The sequence below is a fragment of the Xenopus tropicalis genome, chromosome 4 (genome assembly GCF_000004195.4).
Source record: "Xenopus tropicalis strain Nigerian chromosome 4, UCB_Xtro_10.0, whole genome shotgun sequence".
Lineage (NCBI taxonomy): Eukaryota > Metazoa > Chordata > Amphibia > Anura > Pipidae > Xenopus > Xenopus tropicalis.
This window is the reverse complement of record NC_030680.2, coordinates 13,128,308-13,147,330: the sequence shown is the minus strand read 5'-3', so window position 1 is coordinate 13,147,330 and position 19,023 is coordinate 13,128,308. Positions and strand designations below refer to the sequence as shown.

Here is a 19,023-nt window from a genome sequence, read left to right as displayed (position 1 = left end):
TTGGGTTCGGGGCGCAGGCAGGAGCGTCACATGGGGTGGGGAAATAGGTGTAGGTGGCGGGGAAATGGGTGTAGGGGGCGGGGATATGGGCAGAGTGGGTGGGGGATGGACGGAGTATAGGCAGGTCTGGCCTTATAAGGGGTAATAAATCAGTCAGGGAAGGGAGGGATTCACAAGGTATTACAAATTTGCTGGTTAATTCCCCACCCCTAGTTGGTGATTAACCAGTCAAACCCCAGCCGGGTAGTAACCCTACCATTTTGTAAAGTGATTGCTTAACCAACACATTGTAACACCCCAATGTTTACTCTCAGCCCCCAGAGGTCACTGCTTTAAGAGCCCACGGCGATCCGGAAAGAAAACAGATTATCCTGGATCTTGAAATCAGGTACATTTTTAGCCCCTTTTTCACTTCCTTTGCTCTCTCAGAAATGTTCCTCCCCTACATGATCATCTTTTGCTCCTTTTTTTATAGTTACGATACAGAAGTGAAGATAGATATAGGATTCAATGAGAAAACCCCAATAGCTGGAGTGAAATCTATAAAAGTGAGTGAGCCGACCAATCTTATACCCTTGTGTGCGCCTCCCATTTCCCTTGCAGAAATCTTATATAAACATCGCTTTCTCTTTTTCAGCTGGAGGGAACCTTGCGGATTATTTTGGCACCGCTGATGGAGGACGCGCCCTTATTCGGTGCAATTACTTTCTATTTCCCTCATCGACCGGTAAGTGATTAATAGATGGAGCTGGTTAAGGCAGATAAATGTAGATGACATATAGAAATAGAAAAGAGATGATATTTTGTAATGATCCCTTTCTTATTTGTTCTAATTCTACAATGTGTTTTTATGGCAGGTATTGGACCTACGGTGGATTGGACTTACCCACCTGCTGAATATCCCAGGACTTCAGTAAGTTCCCTCCCCTTGACTTTCTTATATGTACTCATCCTGTGCCCTAAACCCTAGGCCAGGGGTCCCCAACCTTTTTTACCCATCAGCCACATTCAAATGTAAAAAGAGTTGGGGAGTGACACAAGCACAGAAAATATATCTGGGGGCCAAATAAGGGATATTATTGGTTATTTGGTATCCCCTATATGTTTCATAGTACATCTGTTTTTTTATGTAGCCAAAACTTGACTCTAAGCAAGGAATTCAAAATGAAGCACTTTCTTTGTGGCCACTGGGAGCAACATCCATGGGGTTGGTGAGGAACATGTTGCTCTCAGGCCACTGGTTGGGGACCACTGCCCTAGGCTTTCCTATATGTTTCTAGATGTCTTTTTTTGTACATTAGAATAACATTTCCATTTTTTCTCCCTCCCCTTAAGCACAATGTCGGATAAGAAGATTGTGAACAAAATTGCCAAGTTCATGGTTGCGCCGCAGCATTTCAGCCAACGAATAAAAGCCAAATTTGATTTGAATGAGCTGCACTTCAAAGAGCCAAGGGTAAGGCCTAGTTTTCATTTTATAGCCTGTGTCCCCTTCTGCTTCCCTGTAGAAAGTCCATGTTGGAAATCCTTTCTTTTTCTTTTATACATTGTTCTTTTGCTTTGTTTTTTTAGATTGTGCTTCGTATCCATGTGATAGAAGCCAAAAACCTTAGAGCCAAGGATCTAAGTTCTTCGGACCCATATGTTGTCATACACGGAGGAGGAACAACAGTGCAAACCAAGGTGATACAGAAGAACCTTAATCCACAGTGGAATGAGACGTTTGAGGTACCATTTGCTTAGATATTTAGCTCTACAGAACATGCATTAGATATTGCCTCTAGGGTTGTCACCCAGCTGGTATTTTACCGGCCAAGCCAGTATTACACATTTACCAGCAATATACTTTGTACAGCAATTTTACCTTTTTCCCCCAATTCCCTGCACTATTCATCCTCTATCTGCCCCTGTGTAATAACACTGCCCTTATTATATCACTGCACCGCCCCTTTTATATCACTGCACTGCCCCTTTTACTGCATGCCCTGCCCCTTTTGTGCAGTCTCTAATTGCCTCAGATATTGTAACCTTGTTTCCTCTTTTATCCGTAGATACTGTATACTGACCTCCCAGGGCAGGAGGTAGAGTTCAATCTCTTTAATAAAGATAAGGAATTGGCCAAAGATCAGCCTTTGGGCAGGTGAGTACATCTTTAACCTAGGTCCCCTGATTCCCATTTTTGGGCCCTAAATCTAGTTGTAAAACACTTTAGAATTTATAGCTACCATTTCTAATTATTTTTCCTTTCCTTTGATATCTAGCTGCAAAGTCAGAATTGCAGATGTCCCAGAGAGAATGTACCTAGATAAGGTGAGTATAGCCAAGCCTGTTGATGCATTATAGATAATAATACAAGACTTTCTGAGGTATCTAAAATGATTTTTATTTCTTTTAACCCTTTGCAGTGGATACAGTTGGAGAATGCAGAGTCTGGGCAGCTCCATATCAAGCTGGAACGTCTCCAGCTTCTTTCAGACCCTACCAAGTTGGAAGAGGTAAAGTCTATGTTCCTTCTCACTGGCTACTTTAGAGAAAGGTTAGAATGTTTTTCACTTTGGTGGATCTAATTTTTTGTTGGTTTTCTAGGTGCTGAAAGAAAATGAGCAAACTCAGACAGAGAGAAGAACGCAGATGTCTTCAGCAGTTCTCTACACCTTTATTGAGAAAGCAAGGGGTCTACCTGTTGTACAGGTAAGTGAGAAGTCATGTGTCTCCAATTGGCTTGCCTGTTATCATTTTTTATGAGGCCCCATTTAATCTATAGTATTTAGGATATACTAGGTGTAAAACTTCTCCCAACCCAATATAGTTTAATTAAGCCCCGTTAAAAACACAATTGTTCACTAAGATCTGTTTTTGTCTAACAGGTGCAGAAAGGCAAACTGAACCCACTCGCTGTGGTGCAGGTTGCCGTTCAAGACTCCATCCAGGAAACTGGAGTAAGTAATAAATTGCTTCATTACCTATCAGGGATGGGGGGGACTTGGAAAGTAGATTGAAACTTCCCTATACAATGTAAAAGTATTTTACTAAATGGCCATGCCAGTTTCTATTCTAAATACATGTAAATTTGTATTTTCAGAGCAAAGTGAAGAACGGAGAAGTAGAGTGGAAAAGGAGGTTCCAGTTCCTATTAAGGAACCCACTCACTGAGGAACTGAAGCTTATGGTGAGTACAAACGAGATTTCCTTATGATCTATCTTGGGGGGCTTCCTTTATACCACATATGGTTGGGGGTGGGTTTGCCTCCTTGCTTTCTGGGCCACTTATGACTTCTATTTTCACAGTTACATGATGAACGCCAGAAACCTCTTGGATGTGTTGCTGTGCCCCTATCACAACTTGTGGATGCAGCAGACATGACCATAGAGGACTGGCTGCCCCTGGAATCGACAGAAGAGAATAGAGACATTCGAGTGAAACTGCAATTGAGGGTAAGTGATGTTCTCTAAGCTTAAAGACACTATCGTAAATGAAATTGACTATTATGTTCTACACAGAGTCTGTGGTAAGTTACACAATACTGGACTCTGTATACAACTTTAAATAGGATCTAATAATAGCAATGAGGGCATGGCAACATGTTTTGATCTGCTACAAGATCCACCTAACGTTGATCCAATGCTCTCTTTTTCTCCACAGATTTTGGCACCTCATCCTTACAGTGTAAAGGAAGAGGAACAAATCCCTGAGGAAATCACCAGGGTTCCTTTGTTCCATGGAGAGACCAAAGCTCAAATTTCCAAACGGAAATCATGGACCAAAGTCAGAAAACTATTTGCCAAGAAGAAATAGAACAATGTGGCATCACTGGTATTTGTAAGGCCTCCATTCAAGAACAGTATGTTGGACTAAAAAGATTTAGAAAGGGGAGTGCAACATAAAAAAAAGCCAGTATGCTCATCTGGAGGCCAAGCAAGCCAGAATGCCCAACAAACACAGGGTGCTGAGGAGGATGAAGGAGGAGGAAGAGGAGGATTTAATACCAACACCAATACAACAGCACCCATTTAATGTATGTGAAAATTAACTGGAGATTAAAAAACAGCACTCCCCACAGTCAGAGGAGGAGAATGGAGGAGGAAGAGGAGGTTTTCATTCATTCAAGGAATGATTTAGAAAAACGTTTTAATGTTAAGGGGCCATTTCTGTGCCAGATGGGCCATCTCCTCACCCCATCTAATGCGCTTAGAGAAGATTGTGTTTGGACCCAGTTTAAGCTCTGAGCCATGTGCCGTTTTTGGGTTGAGGAGATCGAAAATGTCCATTAAGCAAAGCAACATGCAACAGAACTGGACTTCAAACAGTTTGAGGATGAGGAAGAAGATAAAGAAGAAGAAGAGGAGGAAGAAGAAGAAGAAGAAGAGGAGGAGAAGTTAACATCAATATCATTGCTGCTACCTGAGGCCTCTGCACATAAATAAATGCATGGGCCTAAACGTCACTACTCTGAGACACTGAGCCCATTTCTTTTAAAGCTACTTCTGTCTTTCCTGTTTTTCAGTCTGACTTTTCGTGAATACTTCAAACCTTCTTGTCAAACCTTCTCTGTGGCTGACTACAGGCCCGGATTTGTGGCGAGGCCACAAAGGCCCGGGCCTAGGGCGGCAAATACACAGGGGCGGCATGCCGCCCCGCCGCAAGCAAATGTTAACATTTTGCTCCCATACGGAGCAATGGGGACATCTCCCCACTGCTCCGTATGGGAGTTCTAAGTTAGGCGCTTGCGCATGCGCATTAGCGATAGGGGTTGTTCGCGCATGCGCAAGTTAGGCGCATGCGCATTCGCGTTTACGCGGCGGGGGTGGGGGGGCGCCGAATGGGGGCGGCCTTGGGGCGCCCCAAGTAGAAATCCGGCCCTGGCTGACTACTATTTCTGCCTTCTGGTTCTACTTTGACCTCATGGCAAAACTGGCACTTCTTCTCACAAGCAGGGTGCCAAGGAGAATGGAGTTCTATGACCTGTATAGATGCACAAGACTTTTGGCCTTGTGGTTTTATATGGTCATAAATCTCCTTGGTGACTTATAATATTCCTATATTTTACAATACAGGGTACGTTATTCACTATATAGTACTAATATGCCTAAACTGCCTGCCAATAACTCATGTGTCTAGGCTGTCTAAAGGTGATGCTAGGAGCCGAAACATCCCTGCTATACCACTTCCGCTATCACTGCCGCCTTGCACTCCACCACTGCACTGCCAGGCAGTGTGCCCGGGGGCCAACAGGGCCAGGTCCCACCAGGTTTTCTATCAGTGCCCTAGATGGCCAGTTCAACACTATATATGCTCCCTGTGTCTGTATTGGTTTCTTCCAAGTATTCCAGTTTCCCTCTCACCCCAAAAACAGTTTTAACATATCAGTACTTTATGAATATTATACACAAAAGTCATGAATATCCTGTAAATTATACCATTATAAATGGTGTTTAGTGATGTTATCAGTTATAATCAGTGCTTAGTGATGTCATATCTGTTACATGACTTACTAAAACTTGTGTAATATCATAAAAAATGTACCCCCTGTTGTAAAATATAAGGGTATTAGAAGTAATAATATGGTCATGGAACTCCTCAGTGACTTATAATAGCTCTATATTATATTATACCATTATAAACGGTACTTAGTGAAGTCATAAGTTATTATAATAAATAATGTACCCCCTGTTGTAAAATATAAGGTTATTAGAAGACCCAACAGAGTCTCATGCCCAGCATGGTCATGGAACTCCTCAGTGACTTATAATATCCCATATCCCTATATTTTGCAATACATTACTCACTATATAATATACAATTTGGTAATTTCTCTATGGGACAAAACTGGAAATTATTTCCGGAGCTTAGTGATGTCATCGGTTGTAATCAGAGATTAGTGATGTAATTTCTGTCACATGACTGAAACTTTTATATAAAAATAAAGTACCCCCTGTTGTAAAATATGAGGATATTAGAAGTCACTGAGGAGTTCCATAACCTGTATAAAAGCATATGCTCCTCTGTGAGTTATAATATCCATATATTTTACAATAGGGGGTGCTTTATTTACTATATTAGGGGAACTGGGTGGAAAAAAAACCCCTTTCCTCTCACTGAGTCTGTACAGTAATGTAGACAGTAATTTGACAGTCAAAACTGGAATCCATTTCTTTTAATCAGTTTAGCCCTTTACATAACATTACAGCTGCCGGTGCCAAGCCATTAATTTAATAAATGGTTTATTGTCTCTCTAACAGGGAGATGTGTTCAGTTATGTCTGCTTTATACAGTCTGTTACCACAGGGAGAATGTGCAGTGGAACATGGGGTGGAGTTTGTGCAGGGGGTGGGGAAAGTGGGCCCTTGAGGCAGCAGCCCCCGTGGCCCAGACATACCCAGTCCCACACTGCACACACACACGTCAGAACTTTTACACACAGTTGCCCTTACGAACTCAGTGTGTGGTACAGCACTCACACTCACACACTGACACACTCACACTCATCTGCCCTGGGAAAGAAGCTGCTTCACTGGGAGCCCATTCCCCCCTCTCATTTTACCCTCCCCCATTTTACAGTAGGCAACAGGCCTTTTCTGCTGATACTGAATGGCTCTGGGACAAACCATTTTTTTAAAGGGGTGCTAACCTTAAAACGTAAACCTTGTTTAAACTTGAATTTGAAATTACATTTAAAGAAATGTTTTCATATAGATAGCAACATAAAACATGTATATATGGTAAGGGAATAGCTTTTATTATGAGGTACAAAGTCCAGCAGGGGCAAGGGTAAGTTCCCCCCATGCCCCTATCAGTGACTGCCCAACTACTTGGCCAATACTACATGGTATTAACTTACTGTATGGATATGCAATGTTGGCCAACATTACAGCTGCCGGTGCCAAGCCATTAATTTAATAAATGGTTTATTGTCTCTCTAACAGGGAGATGTGTTCAGTTATGTCTGCTTTATACAGTCTGTTACCACAGGGAGAATGTGCAGTGGAACATGGGGTGGAGTTTGTGCAGGGGGTGGGGAAAGTGGGCCCTTGAGGCAGCAGCCCCCGTGGCCCAGACATACCCAGTCCCACACTGCACACACACACGTCAGAACTTTTACACACAGTTGCCCTTACTAACGCATTGCAGCGCTGTAATAGTCGCACAGGTAAAACTTGTGTCCTGCGCATAAGCATATTTAACAGTATAGCGCAAACAGGGCCTGATTTCTAATGGGGGTGCCCCGAGGCCGCCCCTGTTCTTCGCCCACCCGCACATGCGTGAACACACGCCAACACCCCCCCCTGTTGAGCGTGCATGTGCAAACAGTAAAAGTCCCATACAGAGCAGTGGGGAGAGGTCCCCATTGCTCCATATGGGAGCAACATTTAAAAATTGCACTGCGGCGTGGCAAAGATCGCCCCTAAGATTGTGCTGCCCTAGATCCGGGCCTTTGTTGCCCCCCCACAAATCCAGGCCTGAGCGCAAACACAGTCGCTTAAAGTTTCATGTGCTAGTTTTGATGCAAACTGCTGCGCCAGATCAACAGATTTGAGAAACATTAATGTGGTTTTATTAATGACATACCTAAATTAGTTTATTGTAGCGCAAATCTGCAAATATACTAGCGCAAATGGTGAAGAGCGCGCAGTCAGGAATACGCCACAAACGAACAGGCGTAAAGATTTCAATGCAGCCATGCCTGCGCAAATCTTCCCAAATATACACACAAATAGCACATATATACACGCAAATGGCACACTTGTGCAAAAATCGGGCACCCCCCTAGGAAAACCCCAAAAAACACGTTGTTGCTTGTGACATTATTGCCCAGTATTTGCGACATGCGCATAAAAAGAACTGGCGGAAAAATAAATGAACCAACACAATGTAACGCATATGCAATTGCGTGTGTGCACAAAATGGCGCATAATCATAATTGCAGCAGTTTGTGCAGTGCCCCCATAAGCCCCGTGGCCCCCCCTAATACATTGGTGCCCAGCAGCATTTTACTCTTCGGCGGCTTCAGCAGCATCTTCCCCTCACGCGTGCCGCCTCTGCACTGCTGCCTACACGCGACCGCACACAGGCCCTTTTATAACGTTGCGCCCCGTGCGTACTGACGTCACCCGTACACACGGGGCGCAACCAATGACAGGGCCCGGATTTTTTTTTTAAAGTAAAAATTGCGGCCCTGCCTACGGCACACCAGGCAACAGCGGTTGAAAAACGCTGCAGTAGGCAACAGGCCTTTTCTGCTGATACTGAATGGCTCTGGGACAAACCATCTTTTTAAAGGGGTGCTAACCTTGAATACGTAAACCTTGTTTAAACTTAAAGAAATGTTTTCATATAGATAACAACATACAAAATGTATATACAGCAAGGGAATAGCTTTTATTATGAGGTACAAAGTCCAGCAGGGGCAAGTTCCCCCCATGCCCCTATCGGTAACTGCCCATTTTCTTGGCCAATACTTCATAGTGTTTACTTACTGTATGGATATGCAATGTGGATAGATACTGCATTATCTGATTATACAATTCAGCTTTGGTCGGGGATGTCCTTTGTCTCCATTCAAGAATAATACATCTTCTGGTTATTTGTTATATTATGAGTAATTGCAGGGTTGGACTGGGCCGCCGGGACACCAGGAAAAAACCCGGTGGGCCTCGGCAGTCTAGACCCGACCCTTGCCGGCACTCACTCTGCCCGACTGTTCCTCCCCTGATGCATTAAATTTACGTAAGCTCAGGGGAGGACATCAGGTGGGGGACCCTGCGGGGGGGGTTAAGGGACGCGGCCGGCAGGGGCACCTGCAGGGCCCCTGGGGCGGGAGCCCCACTGGGCCCTTCACCCCCCAGTCTGACCCTGGTAATTAGAAAAGGAAGTTTGAGAACAAACATGTTACTAACGTCACTGAATGAAATCTGATTGGCTGTGCAAAATTTGGAGACCCTGACATTAAATGTGTAAAAATAGCAGCAGCTTATATTTTCCCACTGAAATCAATCAGTGAAATTAAAGTTTTATTGGCTGTTTGTGACTCTGCCCACATTTTTTTTAACCTTGAATCTAAAACCTTAAACCAGGGGTACCCAGACTTTTCCCCCCGGCAATCTACTTTTGGCGATGCGCACTTCCGCATCCCAAGGCCCACCAGATATCCACGGGGGATCGACTGGTTGACCGCGATCGACGTCTTGGCCACCCCTGCCTTAAACCTTGAATAATGGGAGAATGGTAGCATTTTAAATTTAAAGGAATACTGTCATGGGAAAACATGTCTTTTTCCAAAACACATTGGTTAATAGAGCTTCTCCAGCAGAATCCTGCATTGTAATCTGTTTTTTAAAAATGCAAACAGATTTTTTTGTATCTATCTTTGAAATGTCACATGAGGCTAGCCATATTCTTCATTTCCCAGGGTGCCAAAACCATGCAAGTTGGAGTGATATCCCCCCCCATCACCCCCAGCAGCCAATCAGCAGAACAATGGGAAGGGAGCAAGATAGCAGCTCCCAGTAGGTAACAGAATAGCACTCAATAGTAAGAAATCCAAGTCCGGCTTGGGACTCCTCCAGTTACATGGGAGTAGGAGAAACCATAGGTTAGCTGAAAGCAGTTCTAATGTGTAGCGCTGGCTGAAAGCTCAGACTCAGGCACAAGGCACTGAGATGGCGCCTACACACCAATATTACAGCTACAAATACATTTGTTGGATCAAGAATAAAATGTTAAATGGCAGAGGGAAGTATTGCTGTTTAACTGTCATTTAGAAATAAAAAGTACCCCATTAAGATCGTGATAGGATCTCTTTAAAACAATAAAATTGAATGGTGAAATCTGATTGGCTGTTGGCTCCACCCACATACTTTTAACTGCAGTCCACCAGTGACTCTGCAAAGTGTGGGAACCCTGGCATTAATCCTTTGAGAAAGAAGCAGTTTAAATAAAAACCAATGAAATTCAGTAGATGAAATCTGATTGGCTGTTGATGGCTCCGTATACTTTATCTAACCTGCAGCCCGGCAGTGACCAACCTTGAAGAGCTTGGGGACCTTGGCATTAATTGGCATTAATACTGTGAGAATGGCAGCAGGTTAAATTCCCCCACTGAAAGTTAATGGGTGAAACCTGATTGGCTGTTCATGGCTCCAAGCACTTCTGGGCACCCAACAAATATCATCTTTTCATTCAGGCTGACCCCATGACAATGTGGTGAATGTAGCTTCAAAATTATAAGATTGGCAGCAGTTTAAATTCGCCCATTAAAGTCAAAGAGTCAAATTTGATTGGCTTTTTGTTAACTCCTCCTACCTTGGGTATCCAACAAATTATGCTGTTTAATTTGGGGTGACCCATTGATTATGTTATTCAAGTTTGGGGGGTGTAGCTTCAAAGCTGTAAGTGGCAGCAGTTTGAAAATCTTCCCTGTCAAAGTAAATGGGAAAATTGGGGTGTTCGGAGCGGCGCCACAAAAAGACGGGGGGCGCAATCGCTTAGAAAAGCACAAGCAGCCTGCTCTGCTATAGGGTGAAGAAGTGTGGGGAGTTTGGGTGTTGTGCCCCTAAAAATGTAGGAGGAGTAGCGTTTAGAAAATGGGGGGCGCTAAGAAAAAGTTGAAGAATAAGCTGAAGTCAAAAAACAAACAGCAGTTTAAATATAAACCAATAAAATTAAATAGGTGAAATCTGATTGACTATTGGTGGCTCCTCCCACTTTTTAAATCTAAAACTGCAGTCCCCTAGTGAGCGGGTAAAACTCATTCCTGTTGCTAAATGTATATTGAGGCAGTAGAATTCTTCATGAATCGTATAAGTGAGTGTAGGACTGGCCAGAAGGGGTGACTGGGACGTAGTTGGCCGGCTTGTATATATTGCAATATATGGGCAAACAATCCCTGTTTTGGTAAAGGGGAGGGCATTGCTGGTAGCTTAATGCACAGAATGTCTTAATGCCCCATATATACTGATAATGGGGGAGTGCAGAGGGGCTCTTGTTGTTGTCTATATGTATTTTGTGGTCACAGCCTCATTGCACCCCCACCTAATGGTTTAATATTTAGTGGTTGAGCACAACTAACCCTTTTTGCTAGAGTGACCAACTGTGAAGAGTTTGGGGACCGTGGGGTTAATACTGTGAGAATGGCAGCAAGTTGAATTTCCCCATTGAAAGTCAATAGGTAAAATTTGATTGGCTGTTCATAGCTCCACCAACAAATATCATATTTTCATTCAGGCTGACCCCCATTACTGTGTGATTCAAGTTTGGCGAGTGAAGCCTCAAAGCTCTAAGAGCGGCAACGGTTTATATTTCCCCATTAAAGTCAAGGAGTAAAATTTAATAGGCTGTTGTTGGCTCCTCCCACTTTGGGACTTTCAACAAATGTCGCTTTTTCATTTGGGGTGACCCCATGATTATATTATTCATGTTTGGAGGGTGTAGCCTCAAAGCTGTAAGTTGCAGCAGTTTGAAACATTTTCCCTGTCAAAGTCAATGAAAAAACTGGGGGGTTCGGTGCGGCACTACAAAAATATGGGGGGGGGATCTCATAGTAAAGCACAAGAAGCCTGCTCCGCTATAGGGCGAAGAAGTGTGGAGAGTTTGGGTGCTGTACCCCAGAAACTGTAGGAAGAGAAGGGGCGCTAAGAATAAGAAAGAACAATATGTCAGTTTTTCAACCCAACACAATAAAGCGCTGGGGGCTAGTAAACAAGAGCTTGGGCTTGCCCAATACATATAGCCATGGGGCTAAGGGAGGGAGGGATCACAGGATTACAGTTAGCAGCCTCCCAGTCTGTTCCCAGGAAACCTTAACCAATAGGACATTCCCAAAATAACGGCTTTTTTATTCAAGTGCAGCACAAAGGCCCTTGTTCCCCAGGTAGAACGCGGGAAAGTTCCGCCCAGCCAAACAGCACAATTAGCAGTGAGAATAGCGGAACAAGTCACATGTGGGAATGGGCTGCACAAACCCATCGTGATATTAGAATTAGTGTTATCTGCTAGGATCAAATTACCCTTTGTGATGTCACAACCCAGCATTGTGACATCATCAGAGCAGCTTTAGTGCTGATGCTCTGACTTTCCAGTCATTTCGAGTGCAACAGCTAAGGAGGGAGGAGCTCTCTCCTGTCTCCTATAGCTGTAAAGCTCAATCTTACTTTTTCTTTTACTTTTTTCACTTTTTAACTAAATATGTTTAAATTTGTGTTGAAATCACAATTTATTTCCAGATTATTAGCAGAAAAGTATGTCTTGATCCTGGTGCTGAGCTACTTTTTAGGATGCCTGCAGTTTAAAATAGGATACGTTATCCTAATCCTGCTGGTACTAAAATGCTACATGTTGTGGAGAAGCCGCCGCCGCCCCACTGAGAAGAAGACAGAGGAAATCCCCAAGGAGAAGAAAAAAGCTCCAGGAAGAGTAAGTCTCCCCTCTCCTTTCTGCTTAAACGCGCGCTCACCTCTAGTTATGTACTATTGGCAACAATTCAGTTGGTCATATTGAAGCCTACAATATTATTGTTGTTGCTACTTTTTATTATTTGAAAAGTAAAAAATAAAAACAATTCTAATGTGCTTCTCCTTCTCTCTCAACCTGTAGGTCCCAGGGGAACACTTCGAGAGGAGCAAGTCCCTGAATGCGGTAAGGGATATAAATATATATATTATACTTTATTCTGGTTATTTCTGGGTATGTGAATGTGTCTAAATTGCCCGTTACAGGCCGACTAAGCTTGTTTTCTTTTTATCTCTTGGCAGATTTTCGAGAACATCTGGCCGTATCTTACTGAATACTTGGAGACGATGCTCAGGCAGAAGATTCAGCCGAAAATCCGCTCTTCTAGCAAATATCTGGCCTCTTTGCGATTTATAAATATCGATTTTGGCGACAAGGTAATGATCTCTCTCTGTATTTAGAATATCTTTCACCCCATCTTGTAGGATTGGCACCTATTTTTTATGTAACAACTTTTGGGTTCGGGGCGCAGGCAGGGGCGTCACATGGGGTGGGGAAATGGGTGTAGGGGATATGGGCAGAGTGGGTGGGGGATGGACGGAGTATAGGCAGGTCTGGCCTTATAAGGGGTAATAAATCTGTCAGGAGGGTCAGGGAAGGGAGGGATTCGTAGGGTATTACAAATTTGCTGGTTTATACGTAATTCCAGCCCCACCCCTAGTAGTTGGTGATTAACCAGTCAAACCCCAGCCGGGTAGTAACCCTACCATCTTGTAAAGTGATTGCTTAACCAACACATTGTAACACCCCAATGTTTACTCTCAGCCCCCAGAGGTCACTGCTTTAAGAGCCCACGGCGATCCGGAAAGAAAACAAATTATCCTGGATCTTGAAATCAGGTACATTTTTAGCCCCTTTTTTCACTTCCTTTGCTCTCTCAGAAATGTTCCTCCCCTACATGATCATCTTTTGCTCCTTTTTTTATAGTTACGATACAGAAGTGAAGATAGATATTGGATTCAATGAGAAAACCCCAATAGCCGGAGTGAAATCTATAAAAGTGAGTGAGCCGACCAATCTTATACCCTTGTGTGCGCCTCCCATTTCCCTTGCAGAAATCTTATATAAACATCTTTCTCTTTTGCAGCTGGAGGGAACCTTGAGGATTATTTTGGCACCGCTGATGGAGGACGCGCCCTTATTCGGTGCAATTACTTTCTACTTCCCTCATCGACCGGTAAGTGATTAATAGATGGAGCTGGTTAAGGCAGATAAATGTAGATGACATATAGAAATAGAAAAGAGATGATGTTTTGTAATGATCCCTTTCTTATTTGTTCTAATTCTACAATGTGTTTTTATGGCAGGTATTGGACCTACGGTGGATTGGACTTACCCACCTGCTGAATATCCCAGGACTTCAGTAAGTTCCCTCCCCTTGACTTTCTTATATGTACTCATCCTGTGCCCTAAACCCTAGGCCAGAGGTCCCCAACCTTTTTTACCCATCAGCCACATTCAAATGTAAAAAGAGTTGGGGAGTATTGGTTATTTGGTATCCCCTATATGGACTGGCAGCCTACAGGAGGCTCTGTTTCATAGTACATCTGTTTTTATGCAACCAAAACTTGACACTAAGCCAGGAATTCAAAATGAAGCACTTATTTTGAGGCCACTGGGAGTAACATCCATGGGGTTGGTGAGGGACATGTTGCTCACAAGCCACTGGTTGGGGACCACTGCCCTAGGCTTTCCTATATGTTTCTAGATGTCTTTTTTTGTACATTAGAATAACATTTCCATTTTTTTCTCCCTCCCCTTAAGCACAATGTCGGATAAGAAGATTGTGAACAAAATTGCCAAGTTCATGGTTGCGCCGCAGCATTTCAGCCAACGAATAAAAGCCAAATTCGATTTGAATGAGCTGCACTTCAAAGAGCCAAGGGTAAGGCCTAGTTTTCATTTTATAGCCCCTTTTGTGTCCCCTTCTGCTTCCCTGTAGAAAGTCCATGTTGGAAATCCTTTCTTTTTCTTTTATACATTGTTTTTTTGCTTTGTTTTTTTAGATTGTGCTTCGTATCCATGTGATAGAAGCCAAAAACCTTAGAGCCAAGGATCTAAGTTCTTCGGACCCGTATGTTGTCATACACGGAGGAGGAACAACAGTGCAAACCAAGGTGATACAGAAGAACCTTAATCCACAGTGGAATGAGACGTTTGAGGTACCATTTGCTTAGATATTTAGCTATACAGAACATGCATTAGATATTGCCTCTAGGGTTGTCACCCAGCTGGTATGTAACCGGCCCAGCCAGTATTACACATTTACCAGCAATATACTTTGTACAGCAATTTTACCTTTTCCCCCAATTCCCTGCACTATTCATCCTCTATCTGCCCCTGTGTAATAACACTGCCCCTTTTATATCACTGCACCGCCCCTTTTACTGCATTCCCTGCCCCTTTTGTGCAGTCTCTAATTGCCTCAGATATTGTAACCTTGTTTCCTCTTTTCTCCATAGATACTATATACTGACCTCCCAGGGCAGGAGGTAGAGTTCAATCTCTTTAATAAAGATAAGGAATTGGCCAAAGATCAGCCTTTGGGCAGGTGAGTACATCTTTAACCTAGGTCCCCTGATTCCCATTTTTGGCCCTATAAATCTAGTTGTAAAACACTTTAGAATTTATAGCTACCATTTCTAATTATTTTTCCTTTCCTTTGATATCTAGCTGCAAAATCAGAATTGCAGATGTCCCAGAGAGAATGTACCTAGATAAGGTGAGTATAACCAGGCCTGTTGATGCATTATAGATAATAATACAAGACTTTCTGAGGTATCTAAAATGATGTTTATTTCTTTTAACCCTTTGCAGTGGATACAGTTGGAGAATGCAGAGTCTGGGCAGCTCCATATCAAGCTGGAACGTCTCCAGCTTCTTTCAGACCCTACCAAGTTGGAAGAGGTAAAGTCTATGTTCCTTCTCACTGGCTACTTTAGAGAAAGGTTAGAATGTTTTTCACTTTGATGGATCTAATTTTTTGTGGGTTTTCTAGGTGCTGAAAGAAAATGAGCAAACTCAGACAGAGAGAAGAACGCAGATGTCTTCAGCAGTTCTCTACACCTTTATTGAGAAAGCAAGGGGTCTACCTGTTGTACAGGTAAGTGAGAAGTCATGTCTCTCCAATTGGCTTGCATGTTATCATTTTTTATGAGGCCCCATTTAATCTGTATAATCTGTAGTATTTAGGATATACTAGGTGTAAAACTTCTCCCAACCCCAATATAGTTTAATTAAGCCCCGTAAAAAACACAATTGTTCACTAAGATCTGTTCTTGTCTAACAGGTGCAGAAAGGCAAACTGAACCCACTCGCTGTGGTGCAGGTTGCCGTTCAAGACTCCGTCCAGGAAACTGGAGTAAGTAATAAATTACCTATCAGGGATGGGGGGGGACTTTGATAGTAGATTGAAACTTCCCTATACAATGTAAAAGTATTTTACTAAATGGCCATGCCAGTTTCTATTCTAAATACATGTAAATTTGTATTTTCAGAGCAAAGTGAAGAACGGAGAAGTAGAGTGGAAAAGGAGGTTCCAGTTCTTATTAAGGAACCCACTCACTGAGGAACTGAAGCTTATGGTGAGTACAAACGAGATTTCCTTATGATCTATCTTGGGGGGCTTCCTTTATACCACATATGGTTGGGGGTGGGTTTGCCTCCTTGCTTTCTGGGCCACTTATGACTTCTATTTTCACAGTTACATGATGAACGCCAGAAACCTCTTGGATGTGTTGCTGTGCCCCTATCACAACTTGTGGATGCAGCAGACATGACCATAGAGGACTGGCTGCCCCTGGAATCGACAGAAGAGAATAGAGACATACGAGTGAAACTGCAATTGAGGGTAAGTGATGTTCTCTAAGCTTAAAGACACTTTCATAAATGAAATTGACTATTATGTTCTACACAGAGTCTGTGGTAAGTTACACAATACTGGACTCTGTATACAACTTTAAATAGGATCTAATAATAGCAATGAGAGCATGGCAACATGTTTTGATCTGCTACAAGATCCACCTAACGTTGATCCAATGCTCTCTTTTTTTCCACAGATTTTGGCACCTCATCCTTACAGTGTTAAGGAAGAGGAACAAATCCCTGAGGAAATCACCAGGGTTCCTTTGTTCCATGGAGAGACCAAAGCTCAAATTTCCAAACGGAAATCATGGGCCAAAGTCAGAAAACTATTTGCCAAGAAGAAATAGAACAACGTGGCATCACTGGTATTTATAAGGCCTCCATACAAGAACAGTATGTTGGACTAAAAAGATTTAGAAAGGGGAGTGCAACATAAAAAAAAGCCAGTATGCTCATCTGGAGGCCAAGCAAGCCAGAATGCCCAACAAACACAGGGTGCTGAGGAGGATGAAGGAGGAGGAAGAGGAGGATTTAATTACAACAGCACCCATTTAATGTAGATGAAAATTAACTGGAGATTAAAAAACAGCACTCCCCACAGTCAGAGGAGGAGAATGGAGGAGGAAGAGGAGGTTTTCATTACCAAGGAATGATTTAGAAAAACGTTTTAATGTTAAGGGGCCATTTCTGTGCCAGATGGGCCATCTCCTCACCCCATCTAATGCGCTTAGAGAAGATTGTGTTTGGACCCAGTTTAAGCTCTGAGCCATGTGCCGTTTTGGGGTTGAGGAGATCGAAAATGTCCATTAAGCAAAGCAACATGCAACAGAACTGGACTTCAAACAGTTTGAGGATGAGGAAGAAGATAAAGAAGAAGAAGAGGAGGAAGAAGAAGAAGAAGAAGAAGAGGAGAAGTTAACATCAATATCATTGCTGCTACCTGAGGCCTCTGCACATAAATAAATGCATGGGCCTAAACGTCACTACTCTGAGACATTGAGCCCATTTCTTTTAAAGCTACTTCTGTCTTTCCTGTTTTTCAGTCTGACTTTTCGTGAATACTTCAAACCTTCTTGTCAAACCTTCTCTGTGGCTGACTACTATTTCTGCCTTTTGGTTCTACTTTGACCTCATGGCAAAACTGGCACTTCTTCTCACAAGCAGGGTGCCAAGGAGAATGGAGTTCTATGACCTGTATAGATGCACAAGACTTTTGGCCTTGTGGTTTTATATGGTCATAAATCTCCTTGGTGACTTATAAAATTCCTATATTTTACAATACAGGGTACGTTATTCACTATATAGTACTAATATGCCTAAACTGCCTGCCAATAACTCATGTGTCTAGGCTGTCTCAAGGTGATGCTAGGAGTTGAAACATCCCTGCTATACCACTTCCGCTATCACTGCCACCTTGCACTCCACCACTGCACTGCCAGGCAGTGTGCCCGGGGGCCAACAGGGCCAGGTCCCACCAGGTTTTCTATCAGTGCCCTAGATGGCCAGTTCAACACTATATATGCTCCCTGTGTCTGTATTGGTTTCTTCCAAGTATTCCAGTTTCCCTCTCACCCCAAAAACAGGCAGTTTTAACATATCAGTACTATATGAATATTATACACAAAAGTCATGAATGTCCTGTAAATTATACCATTATAAATGGTGTTTAGTGATGTTATCAGTTATAATCAGTGCTTAGTGATGTCATATCTGTTACATGACTTACTAAAACTTGTGTAATATCATAAAAAATGTACCCCCTGTTGTAAAATATAAGGGTATTAGAAGTAATAATATGGTCCTGGAACTCCTCAGTGACTAATAATATCTCTATATTATATTGTTAAAAACAGTACTTAGTGACGTCATAAGTTATAATCGGAGCTTAGTGATTTAATCTCTTTCATTTGATGCACTGAAACTTGTCTATTATAATAAATAATGTACCCCCTGTTGTAAAATATAAGGATATTAGAAGACACCACAGAGTGTCATGCCCAGTATGGTCATGGAACTCCTCAATGATTTATAATATCCCATATCTGTATATTTTACAATACAGAGGTACATTATTCACTATGGGACCAAACTGGTTATTATATCTCTAGCTTAGTGATGTCATTGGTTATAATCAGAGATTAGTGATGTAATTTCTTTCACATGACTGACTAAAACTTTTATATTATAATAAATAAAGTACCCCCTGTTGTAAAATATGAGGATATTAGAAGTCACTGAGGAGTTCCATGACTCTGTGACTTATAATATCCCTATATTATACAATAGGAGGTACTTTATTCACTATATTAGAAGAACTGGGTGGAAAAAAGCCCCCTTTCCTCTCGCTGAGTCTGTACAGTAATGTAGACAGTAATATGACAGGCAGAGTCAGAACTGGAATCCATTTCTTTAAATCAATTTAGCCCTTTACATAACATTACAGCTGCCGGTGCCAAGCCATTAATTTAATAAATAGTTTATTGTCTCTCTAACAGGGAGATGTGTTCAGTTATGTCTGCTTTATACAGTCTGTTATCACACGGACTGATCTGTCCTACTTTCTGTTGCGTGGGCAGAAATGACAGGTCTGTAAAAAAGGAGCGCGGGGGGAGGGAACCCTGTAGCCCCTTAATATGCTCTGTATGAGAGAAGGA

General features: G+C 42.6%; 2 protein-coding genes across 2 annotated transcripts; both read left to right on the top strand.

Moving 5' to 3' along the window:
• Positions 1 to 2,265: 2,265 nt before the first annotated feature.
• LOC100494033 (extended synaptotagmin-2) lies at positions 2,266 to 4,473 on the top strand. Its single transcript, XM_031900728.1, has 7 exons — positions 2,266 to 2,310; positions 2,406 to 2,495; positions 2,587 to 2,691; positions 2,868 to 2,939; positions 3,083 to 3,169; positions 3,289 to 3,435; positions 3,644 to 4,473. Exons 1-7 carry the CDS (start codon positions 2,296 to 2,298, stop codon positions 3,794 to 3,796), a joined length of 669 nt encoding a protein of 222 aa, XP_031756588.1. The 5' UTR covers positions 2,266 to 2,295; the 3' UTR covers positions 3,797 to 4,473.
• A 7,644-nt stretch (positions 4,474 to 12,117) lies between these two features.
• LOC100493597 (extended synaptotagmin-1) lies at positions 12,118 to 16,743 on the top strand. Its single transcript, XM_031901369.1, has 17 exons — positions 12,118 to 12,409; positions 12,590 to 12,631; positions 12,748 to 12,882; positions 13,271 to 13,344; positions 13,433 to 13,505; positions 13,593 to 13,682; positions 13,813 to 13,868; positions 14,270 to 14,390; positions 14,512 to 14,667; positions 14,968 to 15,056; positions 15,179 to 15,227; positions 15,323 to 15,412; positions 15,504 to 15,608; positions 15,795 to 15,866; positions 16,003 to 16,089; positions 16,209 to 16,355; positions 16,564 to 16,743. Exons 1-17 carry the CDS (start codon positions 12,182 to 12,184, stop codon positions 16,714 to 16,716), a joined length of 1,767 nt encoding a protein of 588 aa, XP_031757229.1. The 5' UTR covers positions 12,118 to 12,181; the 3' UTR covers positions 16,717 to 16,743.
• The last annotated feature ends 2,280 nt before the right edge of the window (positions 16,744 to 19,023 follow it).